This window comes from Podarcis raffonei, chromosome 2, assembly GCF_027172205.1.
Source record: "Podarcis raffonei isolate rPodRaf1 chromosome 2, rPodRaf1.pri, whole genome shotgun sequence".
NCBI lineage: Eukaryota > Metazoa > Chordata > Lepidosauria > Squamata > Lacertidae > Podarcis > Podarcis raffonei.
The window spans coordinates 2,638,641-2,662,894 of record NC_070603.1 but is presented as its reverse complement, the minus strand read 5'-3'; the positions used below and the strand labels follow the sequence as shown (position 1 = coordinate 2,662,894).

Genomic DNA, 24,254 nt, shown 5'->3' with positions numbered 1-24,254 from the left:
TCAATAAATATAATTTGTTTTTGCAAAAATCCTGCTGAAATTAAAAGAAATACAAGCTAATTTATTTAAAATGATGGTAGGGGGGAAAAACACCAAAATCAGGGGCCAGATCGATAGCTTTAGGGAGTCCATTCCTTAGCAAGGGAGCCACTACTGAAAAAGCTCTGCTCTGTTTCCCAGAGGAATGAGGTTGCTGGTGATCAGTCATACTTGTCCATGTTTTGTTTGCTTTTCTTTACAGCAACATTTGGGACCAGTATACAAGGAGAAAGCAGATATTTTCCGGGTACTCACTTCCTATTATCAAACCTTTGTGGATGTAATGGAATTCCGGGTGAGTGTTAGTAGGGATTTGAGATGTTGCTTTAGAGGCTGCTATTGGCTTGCCCTGGTCTGACTCGAAAAGCCTTCTACCTTTTTGAAAGAGGAGAGCAGTAGTTTTTCTTGACCTCTTTGTGTGAATGACAGGGATGACTGCAACTGTTGAGTGCTAAGCCTTTGTGGAGTCTTTACTAGGCCAGAAGTCTTCTCCTTGCATATAATAACTTGGCTGACCAGATGAAAAAGAAGGCCAGACTCCTCCACCTTTAATAGCTGTGCAAAAGTGGTCATTTCAGCTGATGGGTAAGTTATAATAAAGTGAAATAATAGTCATAATGCCCAAAAGGTCATCAGAGCATTTCCCACTTTGGCATTGCAGAATTTGGGACATGGCTGTTGTCAGAGCGAGTGGTTTCTGCATTATTACATTATTATTATTAATTATTATCATTATCACATTTATATCTTACTACATTTATATTTCACCTTTCCTCCAAGGAGATCAAGGTGGGTTACCTTGTTCTCCTCCTCCCCATTTTATCCTTGCAACCTACCCTGTGGGGTAGGTTAGGCTGAGAGACAGTGGCTGGCGAAGGTTATCCAGTGAGCTTCACAACTGCATCCTGGTCTCATGTCTCAGCCCAGCCCTCTAACTGCTATGCCACACTATCTCTAGGTGGATTTTAACTTGGACACTTTATTTATTTTTATATTAGCAGTCTCATACTTGCTATTGCTTGGGAATTGTAAGAAACCAAAAAACCATGCAGATTTTAAATCAGTGGCTAAAATCAGTGCAGTTTTGAAAGGTTCAGTTGCCATCTTGATTTGAAAGGGCATCCTGTTGCCTCCAAACATAAATGAAAATCTGTTCCTTGATCCCAAGAACCATCATGCAAAATTTTGTTATGATAACTTAAATGTATGGTGAACGAACAACTTTTCAAAATCTATAGTAGATACAGTATTTTATCCAGTTCTCCTTCCAAATACATTTTATTCCCCAGTCCTTCCTCACAATAACACTGGAATGTCGGCTAGGCATGACTACCCAGTTAGACCCGTCAAGGGGAGGGTCGGGTGGGGGTACAGTAACACCCCGTGGCAATGTAAAACCTGTTCAGAATAAAACCAGAAAACAGATTCTACTGTACAAAAATAGAATTAAAATGAAAAAGCAGTCACATCTGTGGACAGAGGACATTTGCTAAATAAGCAAAGCTAGCAGCCAAATAAATAATCCTGACACATCTGTGCTTAATAAGAAAGCCAGCCTCTCAAGAATGGAAGCAACAATTTTTAAAAAAAGAAAGATGAAGTGTTCATGTCTCTTTTAATGCTACACAGAGTTTACAGTTGAATTCATAATCAGGTAGCTCTTTAATGTCCAAGGACAGAAACACAAACATCTGTCAGTGTCATCAGCAGCAGTCTTGAGCAAAGTCTGAGATGATTCATACAGCTTTGCGGGGGCATGGAGTGGGGAAAGGTAAATGGTTTCATGCTGGGTTGATCTTTGCAACCAGACTGTTTTAAATTGGTGTGGGTGACCGTTGTATAAAATTGGAGGTTGGCTTTTGCTGCCCAGCTCCCCAAAGGACTCTGAGTCCCCTATATCAGTTGGAGAAGAATGGATGGAAACAGGATCCAGTGAAAGCAAGGCAGATCTTTATTTTTCTGTTGCAACAGAGTCCCACCCCCCTCCTTCCAAGAACAAAGTGTGCAGGAACCTTTAAAGACTTCAGACTTTTCCCAACCCCTTAGCCAAAGAAGACCCTAAAAGCACCATACATACATCACAGAAATTTGAGAGTATGGGTTCTCCTGTCTGCCAAGATACCTGATCATGTTTTACTGATTGTATTACCTGGGCAGTCTGGCCTTTTTACCTTAGTTCTCGAATTCTGGTCATAAGCCCACCCTATCCATACATCAAATATGCCCTTAAGACAGGATTTGTAAGTGAAAGAACTACTGGGAAAGGTGTCACCAAGTTATTTCCTTCTGTAGAGGAAATTATTTATAGTCATTAGGAGAACCAAGATGGCCTTTTTGATTGTTCTGTGTGCTAAAAGAATGTGTACTTTTCTCAGGGAATATTTCCTACATTTTGAAGGCTAAAGATTGGCTTTATGTGAAGTGTGTGTCTGCTATGTGTGTGTCCCCTAAAATTTTATAATGGCGACCTTGGGCCAGTCAGTCTCTCCCTCTCTCTCTCTGAGTTTAATTCACCTCACTGAGTTTCTGTATTAATGTGGGGAGGGGAAGAACCAAGTACAGGCCATTGCAGGAAAGGTGGGCTATAAATGCAATAATAAAAATGAATGATATGCAGCAATGGAGTGTGTGGAGTCCAGTTCTCTACCCCAATAGCTTCATTAATGCTAATATTTCTTCTTTAGGACCATGTCTATGAGCTGCTGAACACTATGGACGCCAGCCTGTGCCACTTTGACATTGTGAGTATCTTTTGAATAAAGTATGGATGTGTTGGCTTCTGAGAATTAAAGGCAGATGGGCATTACTTTTAGTTTAATGCAGAGAGGGTATGCAACTGTGGACATTATGCCTTATATTTTTATCTTGATGCTGGGCCATTGGCAGCTTAGAAAGTCAGTTGGGGCTTCCGGTTCCTGTCTGCCTTAATGGAGTTACCTCCCACGACAACCGGAGATCGTTGGCAAAGGTCGTTGGCAAGGATGATTGAGGATAATTATCCCTGGAAATTCCCCCCAGGGATGGTGGGAATGGGCTACACTCGCAGATCATCTCGGTGCCTGGCTCCTGCTCTGGCATAGAATGCGGGAGGCAGGGAGGCACTGAGTGCAAAAGCACTTTGCCTCTTAGTAACCCTCCAATGACGCCATTAAGAGCAGAGGTTCTTCTGTTCATTAAAGATTATTTGGGATTAATGTACAGACGCGTGCTGGAAATGATGGGACAAGATCAAAAACTGCTGAATTGAAACAGCTACAAGGTTGTAAAGATATGAATCGGAAAGAAGACTTCATTCAATCTAAAAAACAGTATGTGGAGTGGGGGGGGGGGAGCCAACGGCTTCATTATAAATCCTTTGTTACAAAAATGACTTGGCAAACCCCCTGAGAATGCAATAAATAAATAAATTCATATAGCAGGTGAAGATGAAGGGAGATGGGAGTATAGATATGGATTACAATAACAAACTGAACTATTCCATAATAGTATGGAATAATTTTTAAAAGACTTGGAATCTCTATGAAGTTAATTCCCCCCCCCCCCGTCTGAGGGGAGGACGGATTGGACTTTGAGGACTTGCCAGGGATTTGGCAGGGTGCCAGGCGACTCCCCTCCTGGGACTGGAAGTAATGGCAATGGAATTTTGCAGCTGCAATCAGAGGGGCTGGAGAACAAAAGAGGAGAGATCTATCTAGCGTGACACCAAGTCAGCAGCGCCACAAGGCGCAACAGAGATCGGGAATAACCAAGATGGACATAATATTTGACAAAGACGTAAAGGAACAATGGATTAAGATTAATACCTCACACAGGAAGAAGAAAAGAGAACTTGACTAGCGAACTTATAAATTACTAAATGTGTTAATATGAATTGAAGTTAAAACATTGTAGCTGTGGTATAAGGGATTTTATCAGGACTGGATTGTAATTGGATTGAGCAATAGTGTGTAAGCAGAATTAAAGGGAACTAGTAGACCTTGAAGTCCAGCATGCGGGGAGCCACCTAAATTTTATAATTGGCCATGTGATTGATTTGTATTTGAATTGTAATTGTATTTTGGTATTGATATTATAAAGCTTATATTGGATTTTTGTAATTCAAAATTAATAAAAATTATTTAAAAAAAGAAAAAGTCAGTCAGTTGGGTGGGAATAAGGAGGCAGCAAGGCAGTAAGGAGTTGAGCAGATAGGAACCAGCTATAGCAGAAATCGTCACTGCTCCTGCTACCCAAGCAAAACTCAAGCCTGACCTGAAAGCTTTGATAGATCCCTATCAGGTGAGGATAAATCAGTGGGCTGCCTGGCTGGGCAAAGTCTTACCAGAGCCTAGAAGGAAGTTAGAGCCCTTTTCCTGAGTGACTTACCACAAGGGGCAGCCAAGCATGGATCCTTAAATTCCCAGCTCTAGCTCTGGACAGGAAGTGAATGTCCTCAGTATGTGGAGAGGAAAATGGAACCTTTCTTCCCATTCCTTTTCCTGATGAAAACCCCACTTCCTGAAAGATGCTGTTGGACTTCATAGGGAAGCTGTTATAGGTGCAAATGGACCACAATTCAAACTTTTTGGCTATTGATAGTTTGCTAACTGAACTGTCAGTATGATTCATCCAACACATGAATGTGTCTTTTTCCCATGAATCATAGGTTTGGAAGGGCTGGGCAAGGAGATGAATAAATGTTCTCTAGTACATTTTTTTAAAATGTCCAAGTAAGGAGATTTTCATTTCGTTACCTCTCAAGTCTGTTGCTGAACTGATCTTGCAGCATAGAAGTTAGACTTAGCAGAGCTCCACCTTCCGCTTTCAGCTAGTCTTGCACTCATTGGGAGGGATTGATCTCCTCTTCCTTCTGCCATTAAAAGAAAAGTATTTTGAATTTTGAAGTGCCTGTTCTTCACAACTAACTAACTTTTGTAGCCCTCAAAGCAGCACTTAATTCATCAGCTGGAAGCAAGACTCCACCTAGTGCCTGTTTAGTGCTAACCATATTGCCCCAATGTCTGAACTGGCAAATTATGGCTTAGTGTTTTTCCTCCGGAAAGAATTGGAAACTAGAATTTAAATGCATTTTTTATTCTGGCAGTGGAAGGCAAATACTAATTGTGGTTGACACTTGGTACATTGTGGCAAACTATGGCTACTGCTAAAACAGGAAAGTAAGAGAGAAGCTGTGTGTCAGAGCGGAGAAGGGTTCATGCAGCCTTTAGGCTCATTCACAATCCTCCAACATGGCTTGGAGACTCACACAAAGTGAGCCATTGTCTAAGACAGGGAATGAGGAATGCCTTACAATCCCATCACAATCTGCTTAGATAAGGGATGTGGAGCCTGTGAACTTCCAGGTGTTGTTGAGACTATAACTCCATATTGCCAGTAGCTGGGAATGATGGGAATTATAGTCCCAATAACATCTTGAGAGCCACAGGTCCACCATTCCTTATCTGAGCAGATTGTGCTGAGATTCTAAGAAAAGTGCTGCTGCCAGGAGTCAGAATCTGCCCAGAGTTGATGAAGATGTCAATACATTTCCCTTTTTATCAGATAAATAAAACTTTCTTTCCTTCTGCAGCATCTAAACTATGACTTCACCAAGAATTACCTTGACTTGATTGTCACCTACGCATCTGCCATCTTACTCCTTTCTCGTATTGATGACCGCAAAGCCCTGATTGGCCTGTACCAGTGTACCCATGAGATGATCCATGGATCAGGGTCAGTGTCCATATATTCCACTCCCTTGGCCCAATAGTGCATTCCTAATGCCTATAGCAATCCCTAACAGGTGGATGTCTGGCCTTCTCTTGACAAGTATTGAGGAGGAGGTAACACTTCCCCCACCCCAACAGCTATTTTGCTATTGTATGCTATTATAGTTAAAAGACCATTCCTAACTTTTAACCTAAATATGCCATCTGTAGCTGAAACCTACCATTTTCTCAAAGATATGGGCCTTTCCAGATGTTCTGTTGTTGTTTGGCTTTTGTGGGAGATTCAAATGCAAATTATTTCTTTTATTCTGTATTAGTGTTGTTTTTGCTTTGTAAAGTGTTATGGGAGCTTTGGTTGAAGAGCCGCTAATAAGGAATGTAAATAAACAAATTACTCCCCCCCCACTCCTATGCCCCCCAAGCTAGCCCATCTATTGAAAGGCAATTGCATTAAACACTAGTATTTTGATATGGAAAACACAGTTCCTCCCTCTGCTTTCCTCCTTAGCAAGAGGACTGCGTGGAATGTCCTTGTGCAAATGTCACAGATACCTGTGACACCGTTGGTGGTGGTGACCCACACATTTCATTCTGCCATGCCTTCACCCTTTTGAGAAATTTACAAAACAATGCTTTTGATTTGTTTCTGCAAATTTTCTAGAAACAGGGCACTCCATGATGCCCCTTTCCACCAGCAGCACTCAAGTCGTCTCTTATCCTGGAGGAGAAACACCAGCCAGGCTTCCACCTCCTCCACAGCAATCCCCTTGCTTTTCTTTATTCCCCTCACCCCACCACCAGTATGGGAGCACACATCTTCTTCAAGAAGGAAAGAAAGAAAAAAGCAGTGAAATAGGCCAACCCCACCCCATAATCCTGTCATCACCACAGCATGAGAATCCCTTCTCCTGCAAGGCCACCCTCCCACACTTTTGGAGACCAGGTGTTGCATTCTCCTGTGTTTTGTGTTGTTGCCTGGATTGTCCCAATAAGGTTCTCTGGAGCCCAGGGCTTCTGCAGTGAAATGGGTGGGCACTGTCAGTGATGGAGGAGGGCTTCTGTTGCTGGCAAACACCTCTGACTCATTCCTTATCTGGCTATAGTGATGCCAGTTTCCCTCGGTTGGGTCAGATGATACTGGAGTATGAGAATCCCTTGCGCAAGCTGATGGAAGAGTTTGGGCCCCATACCAAGGTGAGATTAAAATAAAGAATGAAGTGGGAGGCTTGGGAGGCACCAAAGGAAAGTGTATGAGGACAGTGTAATGCCCACAGGCCTGGCGTTGGGGTCTCAGCATTAGACTCTATCTCCATTAACTTCTTAGCACATCTAGATTCACATTATGATTTTGTAACATGCATTCTTCCTGCGTGTGTTGCTGTGTTCTCAAGAATGAGAGTGTTGGTTTTTATGCAGTATCATTAAGCTGCTTTGTCCTGAATCAGACCAGTGGCTCATCTAGTCTTGTCAAATTGTAGAGTCTGACTGGCAGTGGCTCTCCAACATCTTTCCCAGTGCTTGGTCCTGTGAGATCCCTTTTGTTAGAGATGTGAGGAATTGAACATACAAGGTATGACTGGAAAGTTCGGTGAGTGGTCACAGAAATTGGACAGCAAGAAATATTCGAACATACAGTCGGCATCAGAAACCCACGAAATGCTCACAATTGTGTACGGAGATGAAGCTGTAACTCAAAAGCCAGTGTATGAGTGGTTTAAGCGTTTCCATGAAGGGAGGCAACCATTGAAGATGACCCTTGGTCTGGCAGATGGTTGATGAGCAGAACGATGGCAAATGTCGACAGAGTTCATGAGTTATTGAAGTGGGATCAGCATTTGTCCATCCGAATGATGATGGAAGAATTGCATATTCCGTGTGAAATGGTTACTGAGTTGTCCCACCCTCCATATTCTCCCCATCTGGCCCTATCAGATTTCTTTCTTTTTCCAAAAATGAAATCTGCTATGAAAGGGCACAGATTTTCCAACATTTCACATGTCCAAGCTGCTGTGACCAGGGAACTGAAAGCAGTACGAAAAGAGGACTTTTCCAGAAGTTTCTAACAGTTCTACGAACGTTGTCAATGGTGGATTGTATCAGAAGGGGCCTACTTTGAAGGCCTGTAACGTATGTATGTTCAAATATTTCTCGCGGTCCGATTTCTGTGACCATTCACCAAACTTTCCGGTCACACCTTGTAGAATCATAGAATGGTAGAGTTGGAAGGGATCTATTCCAAACCCCTGCAATGCAGGATCTTAACTAAAGCACCCAAGACAAATGGCCATCCAACCTCTGCTTAAAAATCCCCAAGGAAGGAGAGCCCACCGCCTCAGAACCTGGGAACTGATGTGTGCAAAGCATGTGGTGTACCTCTGAATTGTGCTTCCATGGAGGAGAATGTGGTTCTGTAGTTGGTTGGAGAGAATGAACATTCTTTGCTCCAATTTCTCATGGTGTTGGCTGAAGGTAGCCCAATTACAGTTCTTATTGTGAGCTTCTTCTCTTTTCTTTTGCTGCTTCACAAGTGTATACAAATAACATTTTGAGAAATGTGTGGGGAGTTTTGGTGCCAGCCGTGACTGGAACAGGAAGTAAAAAAGAGGGAAGTAGGTAAACTGCAAAACCAGAAAAGCTAATAATTAAGTCATCCACATGCTGGAGGGGGGCGGGGCGGGGTAGAGAAGGGATAGGGGAGGAAGGAGGACAAATTTATTCAGCTTTTGAGCAAACACTGGATGATCCCAAATCAAGCAGGAGTTAGGTGAATGTGTCTGTGTTGCAGAATTGGTCAATCCAGTTAAAAATTTCGGTTAATATTTGGATGATAGTTTGCCATCTGTGGGTAGAGTACAAGTTGAGGAAAACACATAAGTGTGGGGCACTTGTAGGGGAGAAGTAGTGGGTGACCAGTGGATACTTAACTTTCCCTTGTAAATACCTGTAAATCTGGCTGAAGCTGAGCTGTGGGGGAAATTCCTCCAGGGGAGCATTTGCAAGAGAGAAAAAGCAAGTATGGGAAGATTTAAGTGCTCCTCCCACCTGCTTGATGCTTCTTCATGTCATGTGTGCCAAGGGTAACATGTAGTTCTGCTTTCCTCTCTCTCTCTCTCTCTCTCTCTCTGCGTTTTGTCATTTCCTGCTGCTAACAGAGTTCTCTTTCCAGGCTGTGAGCAATGCACTTCTTTCGCTGCACTTCCTCTTCGCCCGTAGAAACCACTCAGCTGATCAGTGGCGAAGTGACCAACTCTTCAGTCTGATCAGCAACCCCGCGAACATGCTAGCTCCTGCCAGTTCAGACACGGTGAGCATGTCCGTGTATAGAGACAGTGACACTTTTGCTACCTCTCCAGCACAGCCCAAACTCAGGTTTTCTGGAGCATCTTAAAATCAGAGGCCTGCATTTTGGATCAGCAGTGCTGCCTTTTACAGCGCTCATATATGCAGGCTCTGCCCTCTTGTAGATGTTTCTTGAGGTTCAACGGACTTCAGTGAGATAAGTCACTGTTTCCCAGCATGCAGTGCAAGCTGATTGTGATGTCATCGAGGCTATAATGCTGACAAGTTCTGTTACTATTGGCAGTTGAGCTAGAGCAGGGATGCGGAACCAGTTTGATGGCAGTGCTTTGTGGGCAGCCTGCAGGGTGGGGGTGAGCACATGCCACCCAGGCGCACCAAGTGATTTTCAATGAAGGGGCTGGGCCCCTCAAAGTTCTGCAGCAGCCGTGCACACAACTGTGGGGTGTGCTCATGTCACAGGAGTAAGCCACGGGGTGTCCCCACGACACATCATCACTTGTGCAGGCTGCAGGAGGGCACTGGCGTCATGTGTGCATGTTGTAGGGTGCGCTGATGTTGCATGGCCCTGGCCCTCTCAATCACGGCCCCAGCCCCCTCAATCATGATGCCCCCAGAGGGTGAGGCCACAGAGACAGAAAAGAGAGCAGGGTAATGGATGTGAATCTTCAGTTTGTACAGTGGGCTACTTTCCACCTATAGACAAGTTAAGGTTCTATGTGGGCAAGCAAGAAGTATTACCATGGTTCCGGGCACTTGAAAAAGGCCCGAAGCAGGGCCAGTGAAGGGGGTGACCTAGAGAGAAGGGGTTTGGCCTTGGGAAGAGATATGGCTTGGGGAGAGTCCCAGAGGCTGCAAAAAGGGAGTCTGGAGCGCTGCAGGCCTGAGTTCCCCCCACCGCTAAGCAAGAGAGTGAACTGCTGCAGCAGACTGTCATGCTGGCTGTTCTACCAAATGGTTCCCATGTGCACCCAGTGAGGCCTTGCTACTCCAGACCTCGTAGAAAATTATGCTGCACACGTTAAAAAACCTTAGTAGAGGCACTGAGTATTTAGGAAGGAAGATGATGATACCAGATTTCTGTAGGCAGAAAACTCATATTTCTTTCCTGTTCCCAGATGGCCTGTGAATACCTTTCTCTGGAGGTTCTTGAGCGATGGATTGTGAGTAAGTCGCCACGTTGTTCTTTGCTGATCTGGTAGGCTGGGGAGGATCCAGGCTGGATGGTCAACCTGCTTGACTCAGTATAGCAAGAAATCTTATCCAGAGCTGGGTAATCATAGCCAAAAGGTGCAGAAATTGTCCAAGATCATCTTCATTGACCGAGGTGGGCATAGGCAGACATATGCTTGCGCTCTGGGTTCCCCACCCCCTGCCTCACAAACTTAGCACCCAGGTAAATTCTAGGGCAAGAAATGCTATGGTTTGTAATGCATTTGCTTGATTTGCACAATTCATTTTGCTCCTGGAAGTGGGTGGCAGGGAGGGGCTGCTGTATGGAGCAGGGAGGGTCGGTGTCCATTGCTTCCTTATACTTGCCTTTGACCATCTTCTACCCCTGCAGTTGGGTTCTTGCTGTGTCACAGCTGCCTGGGCTCTACCCAAAGCTGTCTGGATCTGTGGCGGGCAGCTCTCCGTGGCTCTCTCTACATTGCTCTAGTACGGGATGAAGTGCTTTCTATTCACAAAGTGGCGGAGGAGGCCTTCAGCAGCATCAAAGGGTAAGAGACCTGTAGAGGTGAGATAGACCCACAGGCACATTTTGGCAGGTTTGTATCCCCTCTTTTACACTAATGTTAGAAGCACATGAGTGGTACAGTTGTGAAGACCATGACTGGGAAGTCCTGGATCCAAATTCCCACTTGACTATGAAGCTCACTTGGGTGAGGCTTGGGTAAATTGCCAACTCTTAGACTAACCTACCTGACAGGGTTGTTGTGAGGATAAAATGGGGGTGAGGGTTGATGAAGGGCTGTGCATACCACCTTGAGCTCCTTGGAGGAAAGGCAAGTTATAAATGTGCTTATGAGTGGGAGCGTCCTCCTGTTTTGTATTTGTTCACCCTCTGTATGCATGAAGTTGCCATCCATTGAGTCGCACCTTCTCTCCTTCACGGCCAGCACTGCTGATTGTGACTGGCAGTTGCTGTCCAGAGAGTCAGATGCAGGCCTTTCCCATACTTTCTTCCTGACATCTTTATCTGCAAATGCCCTCGATTGACCTTCTGCATGTACAGTATGTTCTCTGCTCCTGAGCTGTAGCTTGTCCTGGAAAACATCACAAGAGAGAAGAAAGCTTTGGTGTAGCCATTTTAAAGTGAAGGGTTTGCCAGTGTGCCACTGGATTTTAAAAATCATCCAATTTTTAAGAAAACTTGTCCTTGCACAAAGTTGGCTTTGCTTGGATGGACGAAGCGACAGAACACAACATAATGTTTTGGAGGGGTTTGGCTGTGATCTCAGTGTCTCTCTCTCTCTGCACAGTTATGGAAAACGCATAGCTGATATCAAAGAATGCAAAGAGCACGCTGTAGCAAACAGGTAGGAACGACCCTTTGCTTTCTTGCTCATTGCTTTGTCTGCCGTGTTACTGCCTAAGTCTGCACTTTGTCTGCTCCAGGGTTTTCCTAGTAGATAACCAGGTCTCTTCTGCTTAATACTTTGCCTCACTAGCTTTACCTTTCCCCTCATGTCTGAAATTTGCTTCCCAGCCCCATTTGACCCATGTCCCCATCATCCCCATTTCTTCATTGTATTCCACCAGCTGCCCTTTGTTACTGAAGTTGCCACCTTTTGCCTTATAAACTAGATGTCCTCCATTAAGACTGTGGTCCTGCACATCAGGGGTGACTAACCTTTTTTGGCATTTTGCTGCTTTCAATTGCCATGGCCAACCTTCTGGGTGGGGGAGCAGGCCAGGGGCAGAGGTGGCTAAAACTTGGTGTATCCATCCCACACGCTCAGGCACACACAGACACTTGCCCTCATTAGCTATCTGTGCAAAGAAGTTGTCAAGACACAAACTCCCTCTCTGCTCACCTCATCCAGTGATGGATCTAGTGGCCAGGAAGGGGACAGTTTGACTCCCCATTGGAAAAACTGAACTCTGCCCACCCTCTAGCTGTGTCTGCTTTGTTATATATGTTTCTGCCACCACTACCAAAATCAATCGGTTCTTGGAGGGCTTGTAAAATCTGCTTGGAGGACTGGATCAGACTTCCAAAACAGGGGTTAGCCACCACTGTCGTATGCACTTGCTCCCACTTTGAAGCCCCACTGAAGTTAGTAGGACTAATTCCTGAATAGACGTGTAAAGGATTGCACCATAAATCTCCTTTGGAGAAGGGGGAAAGGTAGCCCCACTTTTCTGCAGCTCATCCTGCATGTTCCCTCTGAGGTCCTGCCATCCACCTGCTCCCTCATCTATTGCACAGCACATCTAGGAGTCTGCCCAGCCTGAGCATTTGGTGGACAATTCTAGGCATCATGCAAGGGCATTTAATAGATGATGGTGCTTTTATTTTAATTTTCTGCCTCTAGTTCCAAAATAACTTGACCAGCTTTGGGTACTATGTACCTTGACTGAGTAGCTGGGCATTGTCATTTGCTGCTGCTTGTGGTGTGTCAGATGGGGCATGGGGCAGCTGTCCTCTTCATGTGTGAACCTTCCAGCGGTGTCTTGACAGTGGGCAGCTGCATCGAGGTCGGCGCCATTTCCTGAGGAATGCTGTACGGGAGATGGAGACCATTCTAGCCAACGAGCCAGGGCTTTTGGGGCCAAAGGCAAGTAGACAAGAGCTGGGAACGTGGGAGAAGACAGTCTTGCATGCATGATGTGTTTGAGTTGGGCAACTGGACAAACACGCATGTGTAAGTGTGTGTGCGCGTGCCTCTATGCATTTGCCTGTGTAAGTGTGCCTGGGAAGAGGAAGCCAGATGTAAGGGTGTGTATACATATTTATTACCTGTTAATTGAAAACAAGCAATTATAGATCGATTTTCAAATTAAAATAATGAAATGTTGACATAAAACCACAGCATAAAAACAGTGCAGAACCAGAAGAAAGTGAATTTCAATCTGAATAATCACAACCATGCACCTGACATTAAACTCCAGCAAAGCCTGGGTGAACAGCCAAGTCTTCAGCTGACGCTGGCAACTCATCAGTCTTGACCCCTGTCATAGCAGGGAAACTGTCCCAAAGCTGGGGCACCAGCACTGAGGACCCTTTACCCCATGTTGCTGCCAAATGCTGTGTTGACCTTGTATTCGAGTCTGGCTTGATACGAATGTGGTCCTTACCTATAGTGGCTTATTTTTTGACATCATACAAAACCACAGTAGAAAGGGGTAGGGCAGGAAGGGTTGTCCAAAAAGCAGTGCCTGTTTTTATCCTGAAATTCATGTAGTTTCTGCCTCTTGAGAATCAAAGCTTTTACTAAAAACAAACCATCATATTTCTAGCTTTCCTGGTTGCTTTATCTTTATAATGTATCTGAGCAGTCCCAGGGGCATCTGCAGCAGTCACTACAAGCCAAACTACTGGTATATGCAGCGGGTTGCATCTTTTAACCACCAGCTGCTCCAGTCATGAGTAAAATGAAAAGTGCGATTTAAATGGCAAAGGCAGCCCCCCTCCCCACTGCTTCTCTTCCTTCCAGCAGGTTTTCTTCTGGTCAGGCAGAGCTTGAGGGAAAATGGCACTGAGAGTTTCCAGGAGGGGGTGTGTGTGGCGTGTGTGAGGAAAGAAATCCTGTATAGGAACATTTATGAATTTATAGATCTATGTAGATCTATTCCATGCATAAGTATTTATGTTTCCAGTTTTTACCCTTCTGCTTTTCTCATCTTTGCATATTGGTGGTCCTCTCAGGTCTCTCCCCTTCCGTGTTCCCTTTCTCCTTCATCACTACAGTAGCAAAAGGAAAATTTGAAGCACAGAAAAACATAAGCCAGACCAAGCTGCAATCAACAAATGTCATTAATTTGCATGATGGATCCCCTCCCCGCCCTGTTTTAGGCTTCTCATTATGCAATACACAATTCAAGGACATTGGCTAAGTAGAATAGAATAGCTTTTTAAAAAGTTAATGTGCAGTGTTGGGCCATATTGAACGTCCCTTTCTTGAGCAGGCCTTACTGATTTGAAGGGAGGGAATATTTTTCTCATAAAGTCCCTTCTCCCTCTTTCCCCCACAACAGGCTGTTTATGTCTTCATGGCCTTGTCGTTCTGCCGTGATGAGGTAACCTGGCTTTGCCGACACAGTGAACATGTTAGCAAGAGCAAGAACCCAGAGGAATTCACTGACAGGTACTGATTTGGGTGTTTTTTTGCTTAAACTATTTATGAATAATCATCATATGTACACGTCACCCTGAAACACAAAACCAATACACAAATCATAATTACATTCCAATATTAAAAAGTTCTATGTCTGCATCTGTTCTAGAATTAGAGTCCAATTTTCCTGCCCCTGAAATGTCTCTTTGTGTGACGTTTTTTCTTTCCCACAAATCTTTTTATGACATGTATTGATCGGGTGGGTTCCAAGAAAGGGGGGCGGCGGCTTGAAGATGGGGTGGAGGAGATGGATCCCAGCATGTTGAGCCCAGATGGATCTTGCCCCCCTCCAGTTCTTGACCATGTAGCGCAGAGTGAACCCATGAAAAGGAGGATTCAGCTTCTGTACCCCTAAGAGCTGGCTAGAAGGGGGGATTACAACCGTTCTCCTTGGTCTCACATTTTGGGGCAGTGCCATGTGAGAATGGAGGGAAGGGAAGAAGCTAATGCTTGTTGGAATTAGGTAAAATTCGTCTGGCATGAACTTGGGGAGTATTGTATCCAGGCTGGCAGGTCAGAGGTGTGTCTTTGTGGGTGTCAACAGCCAAGGGAACCTCACACATACAGCATACTAGGACACCTAGTCCATAGAATCACAAAATTGTTGCGTTGGAAGGGACCCTGGGGATCATTGAGTCTAACCCCCTGCAATGCAGGATTATTTGCAGCTGCCCATACGGAGATCAAACCGGCAACACTGGCGTTACCAGCACCACACTCTTAACCAGCCGAGCTATCCTCTCCCTATATTTCATCCAAAGTCTCATCTATCCCCCCTTCAATGGCATTCTGAAAGTTAGTCTTAATCTCCTTTTTTAAGAAGGCATTTGGGTTGTAGTTAGCTGCTTTATTTATTGTATTGGTTTATTAATCTGCTGAAATGATTCTGTAGGTGCACTGTGGGACTGTGTTTTCTTCCTCACCCCACTATTTTTTTGTGTTCATTTTTTAAAAATTCGTCAGCTGCCTTTTTATAAGGAAAGGTGGGGTTCCAAATGTTTTAAATAAGCCAACAAACGTTCTGTTCTGCCTCTCACCAATAGCTACCTGGCTGAGCTGCTGTTTCTGATGGAAAAGCTCCGTCGCCTCGTCCGACGGCACCAAAATATCCTCCAGCGCTACCATGTACAGTACTTGTCGCACTTCGATGCCCAGGTGCTCAGCAACATTATCCAGGTATGGGAGCTGCAAGGAAGGAGGAAGACGTGGTTGGTGGGATTATGTGTGGTAGTCTCTAGGAGCTCCCAATTCCAGTGAGATTCCTTGGTACCAAACAGATGTGAGAAAGGAGAGAATGGACAGAGAATGATAAAAATGCTGCAAATCAGGCATATATCAGTGTTAGGGGTGCATGCTTTGCATGCAAATAGTCCCTGGCAATCTCCAGGTTCCCAGATCGCAGGTACTAGAGCAGACTGCTAGTGAGAGTCGACAAATCTAAGAATTGTAGAGTTGGAAGGGTCTAAAAGCCTCATCTAGTCGAACCTTCACAATGCAAAAACAGCAGCTTTCCTCAACCCAGTCCTCTACAGATATTTTGAATTACAGCTCCCTTCAGCAATAGTCCAAGAACATCTATTCTGGAGGGCATCAGGCTGGCATGGTATAAAGCAGCCTGACACAGTCTGCTGTGATGCTGTAGAGCAGAATCCTGTTCACAAGGCAGGTGCTCACATGAAGTAGGGTGAAGCAATTTGCCACGCCACAGGTTCACCTGTGCCATTGTTGCTGCCACCACAGTGCCCTTGCCCTCAGCACTAGCACGCCCTCACCCCTGCCATTGTGTCATGGTGGCAGTGTGGACACAACGGTGGTGCAGGGAGAGGTGCCAGATCTGCTGGGGGTGGGGGCAACACGTTTTGCCTACGGAGACAAAACATCCCAGGCCTCCCCACAATTCACAAGCCAGAAATTATACAAGAGAACAAAGGGGGCACTCTGGGACTATATCCTTGTCCTGAGGCCATCATTTCTTGAGTTTAGTAGCCTCACTGCCCAAAGACACTCAAGGGATGTACAGGTTTAAATCTGGCACATGAATTCATTAAATAATCACATTCACTGAAATCCATTGCAAACAAGCTACTGTATATAAATGCAAATAAAGCACTGGCCCCGTCTCTGAGCCCTATTGCCTCTTGCAGGACCTGACTGTGTGCCCTGAAGAGGAGTCTGTGATTATGTCATCCTTTGTGAACTCACTCTCATCCCTAACCATCAAGCAAGGTAATTATTGTGTCAGCTGGAGGTTGCTATGGATGGATGTGGGCATTTTAACCCTTCCTGTACAAGACTAACTCAAATTGAGTGCCAAGGGAGGGTTAGGCTTTGTGATTGGAATATATTTGGCAAGTTGTGCATAAATTGTGTGGTTTTGGCTTCTGAGAGTTTACCCTGGAGGCTGACCCACATTCAAGGCTATGTGTGGATTTGACAGGGTCCTGGTGAGTCATAAAGGTCAATGGTCTCCCCATTGGGGATTGAACCCCGGTCTCCCGTGTGACAAGCGGGGATACTTACCACTATACTAACGAGGAGTTGACAGGGTCCTGATGCCTAGAGCAAAGCTGTTGGCGTTTGGTGTAAGGACAAGTTGTAAAAGGTAAAGGGGACCCCTGACCGTTAGTCACGGACGACTCTGGGGTTGCATGCTCATCTCGCTCTGGCTGGGGGAGCCGGCATTTGTCTGCAGACAGCTTCTGGGCCATGTGGCCAGCATGACTAAGCCGCTTCTGGCGAACCAGAGCAGCGCACGGAAACGCCGTTTACCTTCCCACCGGAGCGGTACCTATTTATCTACTTGCACTTTGACATGCTTTCAAACTGCTAGGTTGGCAGGATCAGGGACCGAGCAACGGGAGCTCACCCCGTGGCGGGGATTCGAACCACCAACCTTCCGATCAGCAAGCCTTAGAGGCTCTGTGGTTTAGACCACAGCACCACCTGCATCCCATAAGGACAGGTTGTAGTGTTGTAAATAAAAATATGCCCTTTTCCCTTATGGGGTATCCAAGAGCCCATATAGAGTCCTTACATAGGTTCCCTATTGGTAGGAGAAAATAACAGAGGCCAACCAGAGAATATTGAGAAGCAAAGCAGCTAGTAAGCTTGATCTTTATTGATCTGTTGCAACATGGTGCTCCCCTCACTCGCAGGAAAGAAGGAGGACCCCCGAAAATGCTGTGCAAGGGCTTATAAAGACTTTTGAAATTCCCATCCTCTAGATCAAGACCACCCCCAGAAACATTATGCATTCATCACAGAAGGGGTGTAACCTAAGACCACCCCTCAGATAAGGCGGTCTAAAACAGAACATTTGCATGTTGTTTTCTCCTGTCGCTTTGTTTATTTCCTGTCTGGCAGGTTACTTGATTGGATTTCTTGGGGAGCCTGGGCAGTCTTTTGTAATGATAAGGCTCACACCCTTATTCAAACACAGATTAAGACAGGATTTGTGAAGGAAGAGACAATGGGGAGGCTTTTCCATTTTGACCATGCAGAGAAACATTTGCTCAGTTTAGGAATCAAAATGGTTCTAGGTTGGCTTTCCTGTGCTGTTCTATGTACGTGTGGTTATGAACATTGCCATATATCTAAGACCATAAAATTCCTATCACAGTAGGTGCAAGTAAAAACGGAAACCACTGCATCCCGGAACAAAGGGATAGTACTTAAACTCCTTATAAACTCCTCTAGAAAGGGCTGTCAGAAGGCAAATCATTTTTCTAGGAGGAGGCCTGTCTTCCCACAGCATTTCTTCCTAAATTTTCTCATCTGTAAGGCCTTTGAATGGTGGGCGAGACCCCTGTGGCTCTTTCTAGCAGCTTTGCCTCTGTTAAATACTTTTCTTCTTTGCAGTTGAGGAGAAGAAGAAATTTGAATTTTCTGGGCTGCGGCTGGACTGGTTCAGGCTGCAGGTAAGATTCTTTTGCCAGGATTTGCTCCCCTTCCTCTTCTGCGCCAGCCACATGCCGGTGGAGACCTGTGTGTCCTGTGCAGTGGGAGACCTTGCTGCCTCTTAGGACTTTGCATGCTGCCTGCTTGGCCAAGGGACTGGGGCATCTGGAGGGGATCACAGTCAAACACATAGGGGAGTGCTGGCTGGTCTTGGTTATCCCCACTTGAAATCTATTTTTTCCTAGAAGTTGGGAGGAGGAGAAGCAGGGAAAATTAGCTGCTTAAGGAGAGAGGTATGAAGAGGTAAACAACAGACAAAACAAGCTGCCCAAGTCTCCTCCTTCCCCATGTATTTAAACCTTTTCCTGCTTTATCTGTTGTTGGTGCTGGGAGAGTGCAGATGCCCCAGGGAGCCAGGCTGCTTTCATGTGGGAGGGCTCTGAATGAGGTATAACTGTGAATCACTCTGACATGACAAACCCTGTGTTGCAGTTCGCACACTGAGTAAGTAGGGGCTAAAGAGTCTTTTGCCTGTGCTGCTAGCCTGGAAATACATAATTTTATTTTTTTTAATTTATTTGATTGATTGATTGATTTATATACCACCCTTTATCTAAAGAAGCCAGGGCAGTGTAGAGCATTAAGAACATAATTTACAGAGCATTTTAAAAAAAGTAATACAGAGCATAATAATAGATAGCATAATAATAACAATCCAAATAACAGCCCCCCCATCTAACAGGCCATAGATTATTTAATGACCAAAGGCCTGTGTAAAGAGGAAGGCTTTCACCTGGGGCTAAAGACATGTAACCATGCAAAGTCTAAGTTGTTGGCCCTTCAGCCTTTGCCAGCTTCAATATACATCCCTGTTCGGTGCATCAAGGCTGCCCAGCCTTTGTTTGAAGACCTCAGGTGGCCTTTCTATTGACAAATGCTGTTCCTGTCATCAAGAAGCATTTCTTGATGCTTTAGCTAAAGTTCTGTCTGTCTGTTTCTCTCTCTGTTTGTGTATTCTGATTTATCTGGTACATCTATGGTAGTGGATTGGCTTTCTGACTTCTGCCATTGTCTTAACAGTGGCAACAATTAAAAAACCTCCAGTCTTTCCTAAATTCAGTTGCCAAAAAAAAAATGCTTTGGGGGATATCCAAAGGAGTGGTACAGTACAGTTCAGGTGCCCCTCAACTTACGTGCAGTCAAAGGAATGTGCGGCACCAGGAAATAAATAATTCAATTCAAACCGAAAATGGTGGGAGAAAGCTGGAGAGTCCTCATAACTTATGAGGAGACCCACCCCGAGGCCCAAAGAGGATGTCAGTGAGGCTGGAGGAAGCCCTGAAGAGACTGGGGGCGCAGCAGGGCTTTGCTCAGGCTGCCCAGCCTCCCTGCCTGACAACTGATGTGCAGGGTAGCGCAGCCGCCACCGCGTTCCTGCATGTCCACCAGCCTCCTGCTGGCCCCAGAGCTTCAGTTCTAGTTGTGGATATTTTGGGATGCAGTATTTTTGGTATGTATTGGAGAAAGAGCGGCAGAGAGGATGTGTAGAGGGTGCTCCTCACTTCACATGGTTCCACTTATGTATGCAGAAGCCTCCATGTAAGTGGGGAGTCCCCTGCATAGCACTTGTGAGCTTGGTTGGGGAACTGATCACAGATTCCTGGGATGAGCATGGGCTCAGAGGCATCCTGTTCTTTAACACTTAACATGTGTTTGCCTGGCTAAGTCGCTGTTTTGGACCTGCCTCTTGTTGGTGGATCTCAAGGTTCTAGTAAATAACAAAAGTAGATTCCACATTCCTGAGGTCTGAACCTGCATATTCCATAATGACTGAGTCTAGCATTAGCGTGTGTGTGTAAATGAGCCACCACAGATTAATTACTGCACGTACAATTTTACTGTTTTTGATTAACGCTCAAAATGTAATATTGCTCATTTGAGACAGTCACATGTTCAGTTGAGAAGAGTCAAGTGTGTGATCAAATGATGTACATGTGTATGTGAATTGGCCCTGTCACTCTGTAATTTAGAGCAATCTTGCTGTTGGGGCTTGTCAACCTGGGAAGGTAGCCCATCCAGGAGAAGAACAACTCTGATCCTAAACCTCTGCTGCCCAGCGGCTATCCTCATTCATGAGAAAGGCTTCGGGAGTAAACCCCAAGGAAAAATCCTGCAAGAAGATTCCCCAAGGAAAAATCCATACCCACTGCCTTGTGGGACATGTTTGGGAGAAGCAAACACTAAGGAGTAAACTACACAAATCTTGAGTCCCTAAGATGTTTGGATGGCCTTTTGTATGCCTCCTTCCAGCAACTCCTACAGTCCAGCTGGTACCAAATGTGTTACTCTGCTTTCCTTTGGACTGTATCAGTGAGGCCAAGAGGTCTTGTTGTCTGGGCAGGACCTCTACACACGCTGCCCAGGCTTGCACCCTGGAAAGGTCACTTCAGTGTTGCTAACACAGCAAAAGTAATGTGGAAGGCAGCAATTACAGGTTGCTGGTCTCTGCAGCCACAGCAGGTGCTGTGATTCTCCAGCAGTTTGACTTCGCTCCTGGAAAAACACCCCATTGTCTCGAGACAGAGGGATGCCAACAACAGCAATGTGCTACTCTCAGTGTTTAGGGTGAAGGGTCAGAGAGCATGGGTTCTTTCTCCCAAGGAATATCTTTTTTCCCCTTCCACTAGGCATACACCAGCGTTAGTAAGGCTCCCTTGCAACTGCGGGAGAATCATGACATTGCCAAGGTGATGAATCTCATCGTCTTTCACACTAAGATGCTGGACTCTGTGGAGGACTTGATGGTCGAGACATCGGACCTCTCTATATTCTGGTGTGTATATGGCATGGAGGAAGGTAATAGTGACAGCAGAGCAGATTTGGGGCACACAGGGTGGAGCATGTTGGCTACCAGAACACATGCATCCTGGCATAAAATATTTCAGTCAATGCATTTAATTTGCATAGTTGTCTGGTTTGGTTTTACATGGCAAATGTTGGGAGTTTTTTTGAAGGGAAGGTTAGAAAATAAAGGCCCCACCATAGGCAGGTTCTCTGGGTATAAAGAATGAAGAAAAGAGGGTGCCAATTCACACAACCATCCTGGCTGCAGTGTGGTACTGTTTGTTGCCAGCTCAGATTGTGCTAAGGAGGTGATGAGCAAGTGTGTGAAATGGGTGTGTGAGTTGAGGAGAGTTGAGAAAAATAAGGAGAAGGGACTAAGAAAAAGGAGGAGATAAAGATGAAAATGGTGGTGCAAAGGTGTTTGCAAAAAAGGAGGGAGCAGGAGGCATGGGGGTGGTATTGGGGATGAAAGCAGGGATATGAAAGGGTCTGCAGAACTGGAGAGAATGGTGGCTTCATCATTGGGCAGAAGGGGAAAAGGGTGCTTCATACTTGCAGCAAAAGGTTGTAGGTGTGTGTGAAAGAGAGGCTGCACAAAAGGAGTGGGAGGAGGAGGAGGCATGGACATGGGGATGAAGGTGAAAAGTGGTGCATAGCAGGGCTGCAGAATACGAGAGAAGAGTGGGTTCAGAAACAGGCTTGGGAAGGTGAAAAGCCAGCTGAGTAGTTGCATGGCATGGGAAGGGCTTAATGAGGGGATTACACAGGGGGCTTGGTGAGCAGAGCGGTGATGTGTATACTGCTTACATGTCTGGCAAACAGGTTGCAGTGTTTCAAAACTTAGGACACGAAAACATGTGTACACTGAGAAGCAAGACTTCTCTCAAACCAGAGAACTTCCTTTGAAGTTCACACATTCATATTGGTGCCCATTGGCACATAGAAGCACCTATTCTTCTATGGGGAACAACCATAGCTCAGTGGTAGACCATCCACCTTGCTTGTAGAAGGTCTCCGGTTCAGTCTCTGGCATCTCCAGGTATGGCTGGGAATGACCTATGAAATTCTGTTGAGCTGCTCTAATCAAGGCTTATCCACACTTCCTCTTCTCCTGCTGCTTTTCCGTGGGAAAACCCGCTCTATGGCACTCAGTTGGAGCAAAGGGCAATTTGAGTGATCTCTGGATTAACTTTAAAGGGCGGATTTTCCCTGGGAAAGGAGCAGGGCCTGGGGAAAACCACTCAGACCACTTCCTAAGCATGGGTCGAGCAGAAACTGCCCAGACCCTTCCTTTCTAGGCATGGGAGAAGTGGAAGTGTGAAGGAGCCCTCAGTGTAGACCATCGTGGAGTAGGAGAGCTGAAAAGAATGCCAAGATGTTTCACATCTGGCAACCAATGTGCCCCTTTGGATTCAGATAGTACTTGGGTAGACGAGTCTAAAAAGCCCAGGACACAAATTTTCACAGCCCTCTAGCGACTATGGTAGTTTATTTACCAGAAGTAATGTGTTTAGGGAAAAGCCTCCTAGAAGACTTAGTTTGGTTAGAATTGAGTACAGTGGTACCTTGGGTTAAGTACTTAATTCGTTCCGGAGGTCCGTTCTTAACCTAAAACTGTTCTTAACCTGAAGCACCACTTTAGCTAATGGGGCCTCCTGCTGCTGCCGCACCACCGGAGCATGATTTCTGTTCTCATCCTGAAGCAAAGTTCTTAACCCGAGGTACTATTTCTGGGTTAGCGGAGTCTGTAACCTGAAGCGTATGTAACCTGAAGCGTATGCAACCCGACGTACCAGTGTATACACTTTCAGAGTTAAATACTTTACCTCTGGTAAATGAGCCACGTATCCGCTAGAGAGCTATGAAAATTTGTGTCTTGGGCTTTTTACACTTGTCTATCCATGTGCTATCTGAAACCAAAGGTGTGCATTGGTTATCAGACATGAAATTTTTTTCCAGCTCTCCTACCCCCCTACCATGGTTTCTCAACTTTTAAAAACCCATGTCCCCTTTTAGCTAACTTTGACATTCCATACACACACTTTGAACCTGGCTTCCTTAATTATTTTATTTGAGTTTTCTGATGGATTGAAATTTTGTGACTTTTAATTATTTACAGTACTTACCGGTACTTTGTACATAATTTTTGGAAACACTCCTTCCCCACCCCAAAATATTTATATGCAATGCTGCGCTCGATGGACTTACAGTCTTACTCTGCGTAAGGCAACTTGATGTGTGCCATTGATTGCTCCCACTTGCCCTGGTTCATGACTTCTCATTTCCTTTAACAGTTTCTATGTGCGCCTCTTGGAGAAACTCTTTGCATCCACCATGGAGGAGCCATCAATGTTGCGCTATTCCATTGCTTTCCCGCTTCTGTGTGCTGACTTCAGCCATGCCTCCCACCCATTGTGCCCTGAGGAGGTGCGTATTCGTGGGATGGGGAGGGCAAGGAGAAGCAGCTGGAGCTGAAAGAGCAAAGACGCCAAGTGTCAAATCATTGAGAGTGCCCTTACTGGGCTTATATGAGTTCGGCTTTCATGCCTTGTAGTCAGAGCTGGGTCTACTTTGAGATAAAAATGTCAAATCCTGCACCAAGATAACCAGAAAAACAGAACTTTGTCCACTGTATTCATTTATGTAAATGAAGCTTATTATTTGGATAATTTATTCTGTGTGGGTTTGAAAATAGAGGGCCAGATTCAAGTAACCTGGTGTACTAGTACAAGGACTCCCATGAAAGCAGTGGGACTTTCCCTGCTCTCTCACATTTCCTCCAGAGGGTCAGGAGAACCCCCAAATAGCAGGGGGAGGGGAGGGGAAATTGTTCCATCTGGCAAGCAGAAATGCTTTTGCTGACGGAAAGATCATAATAGTGTGGCGCTGAATTCTACCCTTACTTTTGTTTAATTTAAGCTGCAACTTTCTAGGAAGTAAGCCTTACTGAACACGGCAGACCTTTCTTTGGATTAAGAAACGCATAGGATTAAGCTGGTAGCCCTGCAGATTTATGCTCACTTTACTCAAGAATAAATCCCACTGTCGGTGGACAGAGAGCTTTGCACTACTGGAGGCTACCGTGACAGCAGGCCTTTGGAGCACCCTTCTTTTAACCCTGTCTTGT

At 45.3% G+C, this 24,254-nt stretch overlaps 2 protein-coding genes across 9 annotated transcripts in view; one reads left to right on the top strand and one right to left on the bottom strand.

The window, feature by feature from the left end:
* LOC128404428 (gametocyte-specific factor 1-like) overlaps positions 1-8,918 on the bottom strand; it is a 148,510-nt gene extending 139,592 nt beyond the window's left edge. The window contains exons 1-2 of the mRNA XM_053370073.1: positions 8,689-8,918; positions 4,773-4,888 (exon numbers count right to left, since the gene is read on the bottom strand). Of these exons, the coding sequence (XP_053226048.1) occupies positions 4,773-4,807 (35 nt within the window). The 5' untranslated portion in view covers positions 4,808-4,888; positions 8,689-8,918. The remainder of the gene's footprint in view (positions 1-4,772; positions 4,889-8,688) is intronic.
* Positions 1-24,254, top strand: part of NCKAP1L (NCK associated protein 1 like) — a 102,579-nt gene that overhangs the window by 42,224 nt on the left and 36,101 nt on the right. For 7 of the 8 annotated variants that reach the window (XR_008328101.1, XM_053370001.1, XM_053369983.1 and 4 more), the window contains exons 3-17: positions 242-334; positions 2,724-2,780; positions 5,609-5,751; positions 6,851-6,941; positions 8,914-9,051; positions 10,163-10,211; positions 10,609-10,765; positions 11,528-11,584; positions 12,730-12,826; positions 14,247-14,356; positions 15,430-15,562; positions 16,531-16,612; positions 18,245-18,303; positions 20,971-21,116; positions 23,422-23,554. Coding sequence is in view for 7 of the 8 variants with exons in the window: in XM_053370001.1 (XP_053225976.1) it covers positions 242-334; positions 2,724-2,780; positions 5,609-5,751; positions 6,851-6,941; positions 8,914-9,051; positions 10,163-10,211; positions 10,609-10,765; positions 11,528-11,584; positions 12,730-12,826; positions 14,247-14,356; positions 15,430-15,562; positions 16,531-16,612; positions 18,245-18,303; positions 20,971-21,116; positions 23,422-23,554 (1,545 nt within the window). In the remaining variant the exon portion in view is untranslated. Of the gene's footprint in view, positions 1-241; positions 335-2,723; positions 2,781-5,608; positions 5,752-6,850; positions 6,942-8,913; positions 9,052-9,331; positions 9,398-10,162; positions 10,212-10,608; positions 10,766-11,527; positions 11,585-12,729; positions 12,827-14,246; positions 14,357-15,429; positions 15,563-16,530; positions 16,613-18,244; positions 18,304-20,970; positions 21,117-23,421; positions 23,555-24,254 lie in introns of those variants that run through there. The other variant, XM_053370025.1, reaches the window with a different exon arrangement.